This window comes from Camelus ferus, chromosome 23, assembly GCF_009834535.1.
Source record: "Camelus ferus isolate YT-003-E chromosome 23, BCGSAC_Cfer_1.0, whole genome shotgun sequence".
NCBI classification, from domain to species: Eukaryota; Metazoa; Chordata; class Mammalia; order Artiodactyla; family Camelidae; genus Camelus; species Camelus ferus.
The window spans coordinates 33,392,431-33,404,225 of NC_045718.1; the positions used below are offsets into that span (position 1 = coordinate 33,392,431).

Below are 11,795 nucleotides of genomic sequence, written 5' to 3' on the forward strand. Positions count from 1 at the left end.
TCAGTTCATCTCTGCTCCTGCAGGAAGACAGGGGACATCATAGGTGCTGGAAGTGCATTGATGGCTTCCCACTCCCACGACCACTCTCCGCCGAAGGCACTGCCATGCCCGGGAGGACTATTGGTGGGTGCGGGGGGAGGTCTGAGTTCAAGTCCTGCTCCTGGGTGCTTCTTGGTCATGGACACTGGTTGGAAATTCTGTGCAAAGCACAGGTGCTGGGCAGGAGTCGGCAGGGGTGATTCCAAGGTGGCTGAAGACATCAAGGACCTGGCTTCTGCTCTGCTTTAAGCCTAAAGGTATAGGGACACACATGGCCCCAACCCCGCCTGTGTGGCTTATCTGACAGCTGCCCAGCAGCTTTCCTCTCAGTCCCACCTTCCTGACCACCACCCAGACCTTTCCCAATGCTTCCGCAGGGCTCAGTGAGCGGGTGTGCCACGCGGGCTGGCACATGGAGCCCACTGGCCAATGCGACCTGCAGCAGCCCCTGGGGGCCAGCGTTTCCCAGCTCAGGCAGAGCAACAGCTACCTCAGAACCTTCTAGGCTGCTTGTGGAAAATGCAGCTTCCTGGCCCCTGGCTTCTTGTTCTGCTGGGGCTTCTGGAGAATGGCCTCCCTTTGACACCCAAGTGGAGTCCCCAGTGAATCAGGGCCCCTCTCCCGCCCCTTGGTCTCGGGGACAGCGTTGGGTTCCTCCTGGGGGCCTCAGGGAGGGGTCCGCCACTGTATGAGGGGGAGAAAAACTCTTCACACACAGAAACACTAGACAAATTGGGATTTTATTTACATAATAGGGCAAGAAAAAGATATAAAAGAAGCCTCTTGGTCGGGCATTGAAAGGAAAGTTCTAAAACTCAGTTTTTAGGAAGGTGTGGACCCTGATATATATATATATATATTTAAAAATTGCAGAGAAAGAAAAGGCAAAAAGGTAATCAACCTGTAGCATGGGTGCCCTGTCTCAGGGGGAAATGACTATTCAGCTGAGCAACAATCAAGGGAAGTGCATTTTCTGTGCACACGAATCTGGCTCCCAGGTTCTGACTTTTGAAATTTCTGGGTTAATTCTTAACCAGAATTCAAAAATGTTAGGGCCACATGTGCTTGGCCTTACAGTTATGTCTCTAATTTGGCGGGGAGGGGTCTTCCTTGGACAGGCCTCAGCCACTCTTGTCCCTCCCAGGTCACTATTCCACGTCCCCCAGGAGACTCAACGGGCCTCTCTGGGGCTGGTCAGTGGCACTGGGCCACCAGGGAGGTGCCCCCCAACCCACCACAGGTCCCCTTCCTCCTGCCTGCCTTTCCCGGGACCAGCAGGCCACACAGGCCTGACTCTGTCCCACTAAACACTTTGCTTTTTCTCCTCTTTTCCCCGACACCCCACGCAGCCAGGCAAGTGACAATTATCTCACGTGTGTGAAAATGTGCCATTATCGACTTGCGTCATTTCAGCTAAAGCAAGGCCATTTGTTTCCTCTTTCCCTCATGAATAAGAATGATGCAGGAACAGGGTCCAAGTTCACCTTCCACACGAGCCTCCAGAACTTGAAGCTCATCTCGCTTCGCGGTTACAACGCTCTCCTCCACTCATTATTCTTTCTGTCTGTCTGTCCATCTGTCTTCCCACCTTCTCCATTTCCCAGCACCATCTGGTTGGATTTGATGGGTCAAGCATGAGCACTGCAGCCTCCTTTGATGGGACCCGGCAACTTCTTGGGGCAACAAAGAGGCATGGCCACCGACCCTGTGGACTGGTCAGCAATAACTATTTTGGATTTCTGGAAACCAGGTCAGAACAGTGGCCTGTCGTGGGGGCTGGCCTCGGGCACCTCCCTAGTCCAATGGTCCAATAGGCAGTCCACAGGTCACCCTCCAGGAGTGTTAGGACAGGATCCTGGCCCACTCTAACTGAACCCAGCTGAGATGATGTCAAGCTGGCCGTACAGAGGGGGCAGGCTGCTATAAAGGCAGCCAGTGTGAGCTCACAGGCCTCCGAGGGTCTGGAAGCATTGACATGGCGCCTCTGGCCTCCCCTGGCCCCACCCAGACCCTAAGGTTTTCCAGCATTGATAACTCAGGCCTGGTTCCTGTACGTCCCCTTCTCTCATCCAACATCCTTCTTCTGCTTCTTCGTACCTGTCTCCTACTTTCCAGTTCCTTCTCTAAATCATGCACTGTCATTTCCAGGTGTAGTGTCTCCCTCTCTCCCAAGCCAGGGCTCCCTTCGTCCAGCTGGGTGTAGAGGATGAGGGAGCTGATGGTACCAGGAAGCTGAGTCATGGGGACCCACAACCCGACCTCAGCCAGTCATCTGCCTGCAGGTGAGTCTGGCTGGACCGGACTGGGCTGGACTGGTCACAGCAGCCCTCAGGAGCGGTCCCTCCCTCAAACAACCTGCCCTTGCTCTTCCTCCTTCTCTCGTCACCCCCTATATGTTTATGTCAGAGAAGGGTGAGGAAAATGACAAGCCTTCATCTAGTTTCGACAGTCATGACATGTCATCAACAGTTTTCAAAGCATCGTAGCCTTCAAAGAGATTTTTCTTCCTTCCTTCTTCTCAAGGCTGTAATTAAACTCCGGGTGGCAAAGGGGTGCAGGAAGGAGATGACTTCAGAAACAAGCAGTTCCTTTGGTGCCCTCAGAATCGAGGCAGCCGGGGGCTGAGAGCCCTGTCAGCCTGCGAGCTTTCCAGAATAGAGCAAATCATCTCACTCCAGATCAAAAGCCCCCACCCCTTGCCCCATCCCTAATCACCACTCTGCTGCCCACCCAGACTGCTGGCTTCTGTCAAGTGTTTGCCTCCACACCCTCCCCCCCACCCCGTCACCTTCACGGGAAGCTCCGGTTTTAGCAAATTAATTCTAATCCCAAACCTGATCTCAGCCTAATTCTCTGCGGGATTGTCCATCAGGGCCACCTGTGTCCAAGAGACATGAAGTGCTCAGCAGATGGGCAGGGATGACTCATTCATAACACTCATCCAATTCGACCAAGACGTTTTTCTTCCTCCAGAGTATTTTGTGGGTTCAAGTCTGAAATGTTCCTGGATTCATACTGTTCCCAGAACACAGGCGTCCATTCCTTCCTGTGGGAGCCCAGGCAGCTCCCACTAGCGGACAAAGGACACCACGCTGGTGGCCACTCCGAAAGGGGCGGAGTAGGCGGCGGCGAATCCCTGCAGGCCAATGACGATGTAGCGGCATCCTTTGGTGAGAACCTTCCCAACATTCTATTTTTAGGAACAGAAGAGAAAAGCAACGAGTTAGGAGAGGCAGCTCTGTCATCTTTCATGCACAATGGGGACATACGTAAAGAATCGTTTTGCCTCATTTCCCCAGGGCAAATCAGCAAGTTAGCATTCTCCCACGTCTCTGCTGTCCCACACCCAACCCCTTCTCGAGAACACGCGGGGGCTCAGAACAGACATCAGCGCCTTGAAAAGGGCTTTCAAGCCCCACTTAGTTCCAGATAATCCAGAAATCCTCCTGGAAACATCAGTGAAGCTGCTAGTTCGAAAACCAAACCTGTTTTGTTGTATTGTTTTAATCAAAGTCCACTCTTCTCTGTTCCAGCTAAGCTACTGGATCGTCTGAAGTCTAGGTCAAGTTCTCTTTCATTCACCTGATCTGATCAGTCCTCCCTTTACCTCCTAGGGCACTCTCCTGTCTGACCCACATCTGGCTCTTTAAAGTCTCCCGCTGCCCTCTCATTGCTGCATCTGGGGAAGTCTCAGGTTCCAGATACAACTCTAAACTCCTTGAAAGTAAGGGCTGGGCCTCGCTTTCTTGGTATACACTCTTTCTCCTCCTCCTCCTCAAGGTCTGGTGCTAGACTGAGGGCATCCAAAGGATTCAAGTGGAGCCGCCACAGAAAAATTAAGACCACCACCATCGACTAACGTTGACTGTGCTGTTGCCCCTCCCCCTTTCTCTCCCCATCCCCGACTTTGGTCACCATTCTCCATGACGTCAGCATCCATATAGGTGACTGGACCTCATCACACATTTTGTCTCTCTGCCCTCTAACTTTTCCAACTCCAGTTACTACTTAAGACCCCTGATCACGATCACAAACCTCACGCTGACGTCCGACGCTGCCTGGCAAACCTCCCCTGTCGGTCTAGCAGGCTGACTTTCTCTCTCTCCCCCAGACACTATTTCTTACTTTCTCCTTTCTCCACGAGCCTCCCTGCCCCCAGGGCACACAGGCAAACGCACACAGTGTCCATACCTTCATTTGATGATCCCACTTCGTCTTTCACTGAAAGACTCAGAAGTCTGTCTACACCTGCCCCAGCTTCTCCTCCAACCTTGCCCATATTCCAGTGGAGAAAATGGCCTTTCCCCCCCCAAAGTCATTCCCTTGACCCTTGCTGTTGGTACTCTCTCTCACTTTGCCCTCAGATTTCCATTCTCCAACTTCATCATCCTCTTCCACCCCATTGGATCCTTTCCATTAGCTTACACATATGCTCAGGCATCCCCTTGACTCTACATCTTCTCTAGGTCATGACTCAGGTCTCTGCTCTCCTTCATGCCAAACCAAAAGAAAGAGCCATCCACACATTCTGCCTCCACTTCCTCCCTTCTCATCCCCTCTTACTCTGGCTCCTTCCCAAACCCGTCCAGGACTGCTTGGTCATGGACATCCACCACCGCCATGTTGCCTGATCCAGTGGACACTTTTCTGTCTCCCTCCACCCCCTAACCTCTCAGCAGCTTTGGACATACTTCATGAAACAATCATTTGGCCTCTTGGACTCCACATCTCTGGTTTCCCCTACTTCACATGCAGCCCCTCCTCAGCTTTCTTTACTGGAGTATCCCTTCTACCATGCTTTAAAATGTTGGAGTTCTTCAATACCATTCTCTATTTTTCATTTTTTAAAAAAAATTTGGCTTACAATCTCTCCATAGGTGGTCTCATCCAATTCCAATCACATTATTTCCTGTAGGCTGATAAATCCCAAATTTGTATCTTTGGCTCAGCCTCAAATATTCAGCTCTCTACTTGAGGTCTCTACTTTGTGAAACCTCACGATTCCTCTGGGATACACTCTCCCTTACTGCAACAAACAGATAAACTTGACTTGGACTGGCTACCAGTATGTTCCTGCAGGTCTCTGGCTACCAGGCTTCAACAAGAAAGACACACCAAGGAGTTAAATTTATCCATGATTACACAGCTGGGAAGAGGCAAAGCTGAAGTCCAATCCCAAAGAAATCTCATCTCAGGGCCTGTGTCCTGAATCCCCACACAGACTTCCCCTCTTTAATGAAGGCAGTATGTACCCTCGCAATTGACTGCTTGCAGCCTGGGCTTAAACTCCAACCCAGTCACTTACTAAACTTTCCTTGGCCTCAGTTTCTTCATCTATAAAATGGGAATATTTAGTTACCACCTGATCAGGTGAAGAGGATTAGATGGGTTTATGCAAGGAAAGCGCTTAGAACTGTGCCTGGCACCCAGTGCAGGTGGTCTAAGTGCCTTCACACGTCAGCTGTCTTAGTTGAAAAATAACCTCATTTTATTCTATAGTAATTTAGGTTGGGGTGGTCATTTTGAAATCTAAGGTATGTTGTTATCTGTTCAGGAAAGTTTCTTAAGACTGTCTTTTCTTATGATTTCTGGCTTACTTACTTCAGCTTTCATAGTCCTCAGAATAATGGAATAAGGTTGTCCTCAGCACTGTATCCCCTGTACCAGAAAGATTTCCTTGGGTTGCTTTCAGGCCAAATGAGGAGTTCTGGGAGAGGAAGGTAACCCTGACTGCTTCTTTACATACTCATGTTTGAGACACTGCCTGGTCTACTTCTCAATGAGACATTAGGGTGTGTGTCAGTGGGTGGGGGCTGGTGTTGCTAAGAGATACATCTCTATAGAAGTGTAATAAAATTCAGTGGGAGAGTTTTACTTGCCTATTTGAAAAAATAACAACAATAAAAATTGTTTTCTGGGAGCCAGTATAAAAATCAAGAGCATCCTTTTTAAGCCATGCCCCTAGCATCATGGATGGCCCTGCATTCAACTTGACATTTTGGGTGTTTGCATATTCATTTTATGCTGCCTGCTATTTTTTTTAAATGTTATTTTATTTATTTATTTCATATTTTGGGGGGTAATTAGGTTTATGTATTTACTTATTTTTAGAGTTGATACTGGGGATTGAACCCAGGACCTCATGCATGCTAAGCACGTGCTCTACCAATTGAGCTGTACCCCCCCCCCCCCGCTATTTTTAAAAACTGCTTGTCCCTTCATCTTTGCAGTTGAGAAAAAAAACCTACTAAAATAGCTCATTAGGTAGAACACAATCAAAACACAGATTTGAGAAATGTGATGCAAAGAAATGTAAAATATCGACTATTTCAGTGTCATTAGAGGGAGGAGATTTGGAAATCTTTGATCTGAGTAGAGCTTTCAACCCAAATAATCTCTCAGAGCAGCAGAGGGGTCTAGCGGAGCACGGGACAGTGTGGCAGGCTGAATAATGCCCTCACGCCAAGATGCCCATGTCCTAATCCCAGAATCTATGAATCTGTTACCTTATATGGCAAAAGGAACTTTGCAGAAGTGATTTAATTAAGGGTTTTGAAATGGGGAAACTCTCATGGATTATCTGGAGGGGGCCCAATCCTTTTAAGGATTCTTATATCTTTATAAGGAACCCAATAAGGACAACCATCCTTAAAAAAGGGATGCAGGAGGAGTCAGGCAGGAGGCAGTGCACTGACAGAAGCAGAGGGACAGAGAGAAAGAGATTTGCAGATGCTATGCCAGTGGCCTTGCAGATGGAGGAGGGGACCTCTGGAAGCTGGAGCCTCCAGAAGGAACCAGCCTGCTGACTGCAGCTCAGGGAGGCTGACTTTGGACTTACGGCTTCCAGAACTGTAGGAGATTAAATCTGTGTTGTCTTAATCATGATATCCATGTGTAATCTGCGACAGAGGAACTAATGCAGAAAGTGATGCTTTTCTGGGGGGTCCGAGGTATTCCACTAACCCCAAAGATGTCGGGGTTTCCCTGCCCCCTCCACTTTCAAGAATAGAACTAGTTCTTAACAAAGACCCCTGTCCCTGGAGTACAAAATCAAATCTTTAGTTGTGAAATTTGGTCAGGACCCAGGCACAAAGCTGAGGTGGGCGGTCAACTACAGAAGCTGTTTTTTTTTTTTTTTTTCTCTGAGTTAGAGCTCATTAAAAACGAATCAGATGAGATGGGGTACGTTCAGGGAGCTCGTCATACTAAGTAAAGTAAGCCAGACAGAGAAAGACAAATACCATACGATATCACTCACATGTGGAATCTAAAAAAAAATGACAAATATGAACTTATTTACAAAACAGACATAGACTCACAGACATAGAAAACAGACTTACGGTTACCAGTGGGGAAGGGGGGTATGGAGGGATAAAGTGGGAGTTTGGGATTTGCAGATACTGACTACTATATATAAAATAGATAAACAACAAGGTCCCACTGTATAGCACAGGGAACTATATTCAATATCTTGTAATAGCCTACAATGAAAAAGAACATGAAAAAGAATATATATATATAAGGGTATATATTATATATAAACACACACACATAACTGAATCACTATGCTGAACACCAGAAATTAATGAAACATTGTAAACCAACTATACTTCAATTAAAAAAAACTAATTAGAGAAGAAACAGTCATACGGGGCCTCTCTTCCACCCCTTAGATATAAGCCAACAAATTACAGAACCTGCCACGTGCCAGGTGCGTTCTAAGACCTCTATGTGGATTAACTCATTTGCTCCTTACGATAGCCCTAGTAGCATCTCATGTGACAGAGGAGGAAACCGAGGCAGAGAGAGGATAGCACAGCCCAAGGTCACGGCTCAGCCTGGCAGTCTGGCTCCAGGGCCCATGTCCTAACTCCATTCTTGGAAGGTGGGGACATTTTTCTTCCTCTCGAGCTACAGGTTATTCCACACCCTGTATTTCCCCTCCAGCCTCTTCCTAGCTGCCCAATTAACAAAATTTAATAACCTTCCTGACCTGCATCTGTCCCTGTGGCTTTTGAGGCACCCGGGAAAGGCTATCTCTTATAATAAGCTAAGTGTTGGGTTTGGTTCCCTCACCCCAGCTCCTCCCTCCACCCTAACTGCTTCTGACACCTGACTGCGGGCTCTGCTATTCTCTAGCTGTGCAGACTCGAACAAAGAGCTTAACTTCCTGAAACTCCAGTTTCCTTCCCTGCAAAATGGGGGATCCACAGCCTTCCAAGGTCATTGAGAAGATTCAGGGATGCGGCACATCCAATATGTGTCAGAGCTCCCAGCATCTCATAAGAGCAAACGGAAGTCCCTTTCCCGCACCCAGGAACCAGCCCTCTCACAGCCACTAATGCACCATAGGAACATGCCTGTCATGACTCAAAAATCAGCTGGGATCACTGACTGCCAAGAGTCCCAGGTGCCCAGACTGCCAAGCTCTGAGCCTCCAGCCAGAGGCTGGACCAGCGAGCGCAGCCCTGGGTCCACCCTGCTTGGGGCCACGGGGCAGAATGGGAGGGGGAGTCTATCCTAGTACCGTTCACAAAAGCCAAATACTTTCCTGTAAATAGAAGCAGGAAGGGACTTGGTGAAGGATTTGAGCGGCTAAGATAAAAAGGAACTTTAATCACCTTTCCTTGAAGGAAAAACCATTCCTTAATCACGTGGTGCTATTTGCAGGCCACTCCTTATTCTACTGGCCCATGTGAGATAAAATTTCTCCTGGGGACTAAAGCAAGGAAAGTCACTTCCCCACATTCCTAGCCAGGCCATGGCTATTCTCAGGGATTTTCAAAAAAGAGGGGTAGGTCATCTTCTTCTGTGTTGGAGCCTAGCTGGTCACCTCCTCAGGCACCTCCAAGAAACAGCAAGTTGAAGGGCAGGCAGGAAGGGCACGTCCACCTCCTTCCAACATGACAGGGGTCCTCCTGCCTGGCCTGCTGGTCTACTGAACTAGCGTGTGACACTCTAGAGCGTTCACCTGTCTCACCTCTGCTAGTGCTGCTCCCTCCACCTTGGATGCCACCTCTTCTCGATCTGGAGAATTTCTCTCTTTTTTTCTCAGGTGAGGTGAAATTTATATCATGTAAAAATTAACCACTGTAAAGTGAATAACTCCGTGGCACTGAGCACATTCACAGTGTTGTGCAACCACCACTTCTATCTGCTTCCAAAATATGTTCATCATCCCCTAAAGGCAAACCCATCCACATTAAGCAATCTCTCTGCATTTCTCCTTCCCTCCAGTCCCTGGCAACCGCCAATCTGCTTTCCACCTTCTCTGGATTTGCCTATTCTGGATATTTTATATAAATGGAATCATACATATGATATGTGACCTTGTGTGTCTAGCTTCTTTCAATTAGCACTATGTTTTATCCACAAAGTAGCATGCACTTCATCCCTTTTTATGGCTGAATAATATTCCATTGTATGTATGGACCACCTGTCATTTATCCATTTATCAACTGATGGACATCTGGGTGGTTTCCACTCTGGCTATTGTGAATAATGCTGCTGTGAACGTGTATACATTATACTTGTTTGAGTCCCTATTTTCAATTCTCTTGGGCATATACCTAGGAGTGAGATTGCTGGATCATATAGTAGTTCAATGTTTATTTTTTTGAGAAACTGCCAAATTGTTTTCCACAGCAGCTGCACCATTTTACATTTCCACCAGCAATTCACAAGAATTCCAATTACTCCACATCCTCAACACTTATTATTTTCTGGATTTTGTTGTTGTTGTTGTTGTTGTAGTTTTAATAATAGCCATGGTAGTGCGTGTGAACTAGTAACCTCGTCATTAACCTGTGCAACCTTGACTCATCCTTCTGCACCAAGGTTTCATGCCACCACTGATTTGAAAACTTCCCTGACTTTATAACCTCACCCCTAAAGATTAACTACCCAGGTTCTGTGGTCATGCCCCGTATGCTGGCATCTCCCTGAGAGGCTGTAAACTCCTCGAGGGCAGGACTGCATCGTATCCATTTTTGTATCTCTAGTCTCAGCACGAGGCCTGGCACACAGTGGGCACCCCAAAAACATCTTCAGCTCAGCCAGCCTCCAAGCTGAGATTTCCACATTAACAGCTCACCAGCTGAGAGGCAAAAGATGGCTTTTTTGTACTCCACTGGGACCAGGAAGAGAGATGATTCTTCCAAGCATGACTCTAAGCCTGAAAGTCCCAACGTCATAGTTTCTATTAATCTATTTTACCACTGCCTGCTTGCGTTCTGCTCCCAAAGCTGCTGACATACCTTTACGGAAGATGATAAACCTGAGTTTCTAGGTATGGAGACTGGTCAGTTTCAGCTATGGTAAGAGGCCACTGGAGGACACAGAAACCGGACACTATATCAGATGGGGCCCCTGGCCTTTGGCCGAGACAGAATTAGTTTTGTGATTTTCTGCTGGGTGGCCTTGTCCAGCCTCAGGGACCAGAGGCAGCAGTAGCTTCAAGTGTTTCTGGGCAGGAGCATCTGGGAACTGCTTTTGGGCCTCCATCTCTGAGGAGGAAACTGCCATTTTATCCCATATTCATACTCCCTCTCTTTCTTCCTCTGTCTGTCTCTCCCCTGCCCCACTCCTCCCCACCCCTCAATGCAAATGACAGTGTTTGCCGGGCCCAGAGCACAAAGATAGCCTCTTGGGAGAAAAGTAGATTCCACAAGTGCATATTTACGGATTGTTGAGCTTCCAGGCCCTGGAGATCACCTTGGGGATATTTGGGGAAATAATTCAAACATTTCTCAGCTAGTGGGATAATGTTGCTCAGAAATAGATAAACTGGGCTTCAATTCCCTATACTTTCCAACTGGGTCACCTTCTACAAGTCACCTATCCACACTAATCCCTCAGTATTCCCATCTGTAAAACAGAGACACTGATTTCCGTCCCACCAACTACACAAGGGAGTAAGACATATCTAGAAGAAGAACCACCTTGATAAGCGACCCTTGGGAAAGTTACTAACCCGCCAGCACCGCGGTAGCAGTTTGGAGCGGCGCGCAGGGAAGCCGATGTAGTTTCTATCACTCCCCGCAACTTACTTTGCCCCCCTTCCCCAGTTGACAGAGTGAACAGTTTCAGGGCTCTCGGAGCGAATGCCACCCGGCGAGGGGGTGGGCGTGGGAGGCCGCAGGGGCGCAGGGCAGCGTGGAGAGACTGAGACAGACCGTGGGGACCCGGCTCCAGGTCCCGGGAGGGCGCCGCGAGTTCCCTGATCCCCAGGGGCAGTGGGGAGCGCCTACCTTGCCGTACTTCTTCAGCTTCTGCCGGTACCTCTTCTTGGGCTTCTCGCCCGGCGCCGACTCCTCCAACGGCTCGTAGCGCTCGGGCAGGACGGCGAGGTGCACCCTCCGCGAGCCCCGGGCCCCCGGGCGCGGAGCCCGCTTCCCGGTCTCCGCCGCCTCCGCCCCGCTCTCCAGATGTTCCAGGATAGCGGTCGCCTCCTCGTCCCCCTCTGTCCGCCCTCGCCCCCGGGCGAGGGGCCCGCAGCGCCGGAGGCTGCTCGCCGCCTGGCTTCGGAGCCTGGCTCCCACCGTCATGACGCCGCGGGCCCTCCGGCTGAGGTCGGTGCGCGGAGAAGCCAACCTTTACTCCCCGCCAGCGCCTCCACCCCCGCCGCCCCGCCAGGCCAGGCCAGGCCCAGCCCAGCCCAGCCCAGCCCAGCCCAGCCCAGCCCAGCCCAAGCCCAACCCAGACCGGACGGGGCGGGGGACTTGGGGTCGCAGCGCCCAATGGCCGTGGGGCCCTGG

General features: G+C 49.5%; 1 protein-coding gene across 1 annotated transcript; it reads right to left on the reverse strand.

The window, feature by feature from the left end:
* Positions 1–760: 760 nt before the first annotated feature.
* On the reverse strand, positions 761–11,693 carry C23H1orf115 (chromosome 23 C1orf115 homolog). Its single transcript, XM_032466665.1, has 2 exons — positions 11,289–11,693; positions 761–3,229 (listed from the first exon to the last, which is right to left on the reverse strand). The coding sequence occupies exons 1-2, from the start codon at positions 11,583–11,585 to the stop codon at positions 3,110–3,112; spliced, it is 417 nt and encodes a 138-aa protein (XP_032322556.1). The 5' UTR covers positions 11,586–11,693; the 3' UTR covers positions 761–3,109.
* Between the last annotated feature and the right edge of the window lie 102 nt (positions 11,694–11,795).

Coding starts and splice junctions, on each gene's coding strand:
- C23H1orf115 (XM_032466665.1), bottom strand. CDS start 11,585: ATGACGGTGGGAGCCAGGCTCCGAAGCCAGGCGGCGAGCAGCCTCCGG. Junction 3,230..11,288: donor AGCTGAAGAAGTACGGCAAG/GTAGGCGCTCCC, acceptor TCCTAAAAATAG/AATGTTGGGAAGGTTCTCAC.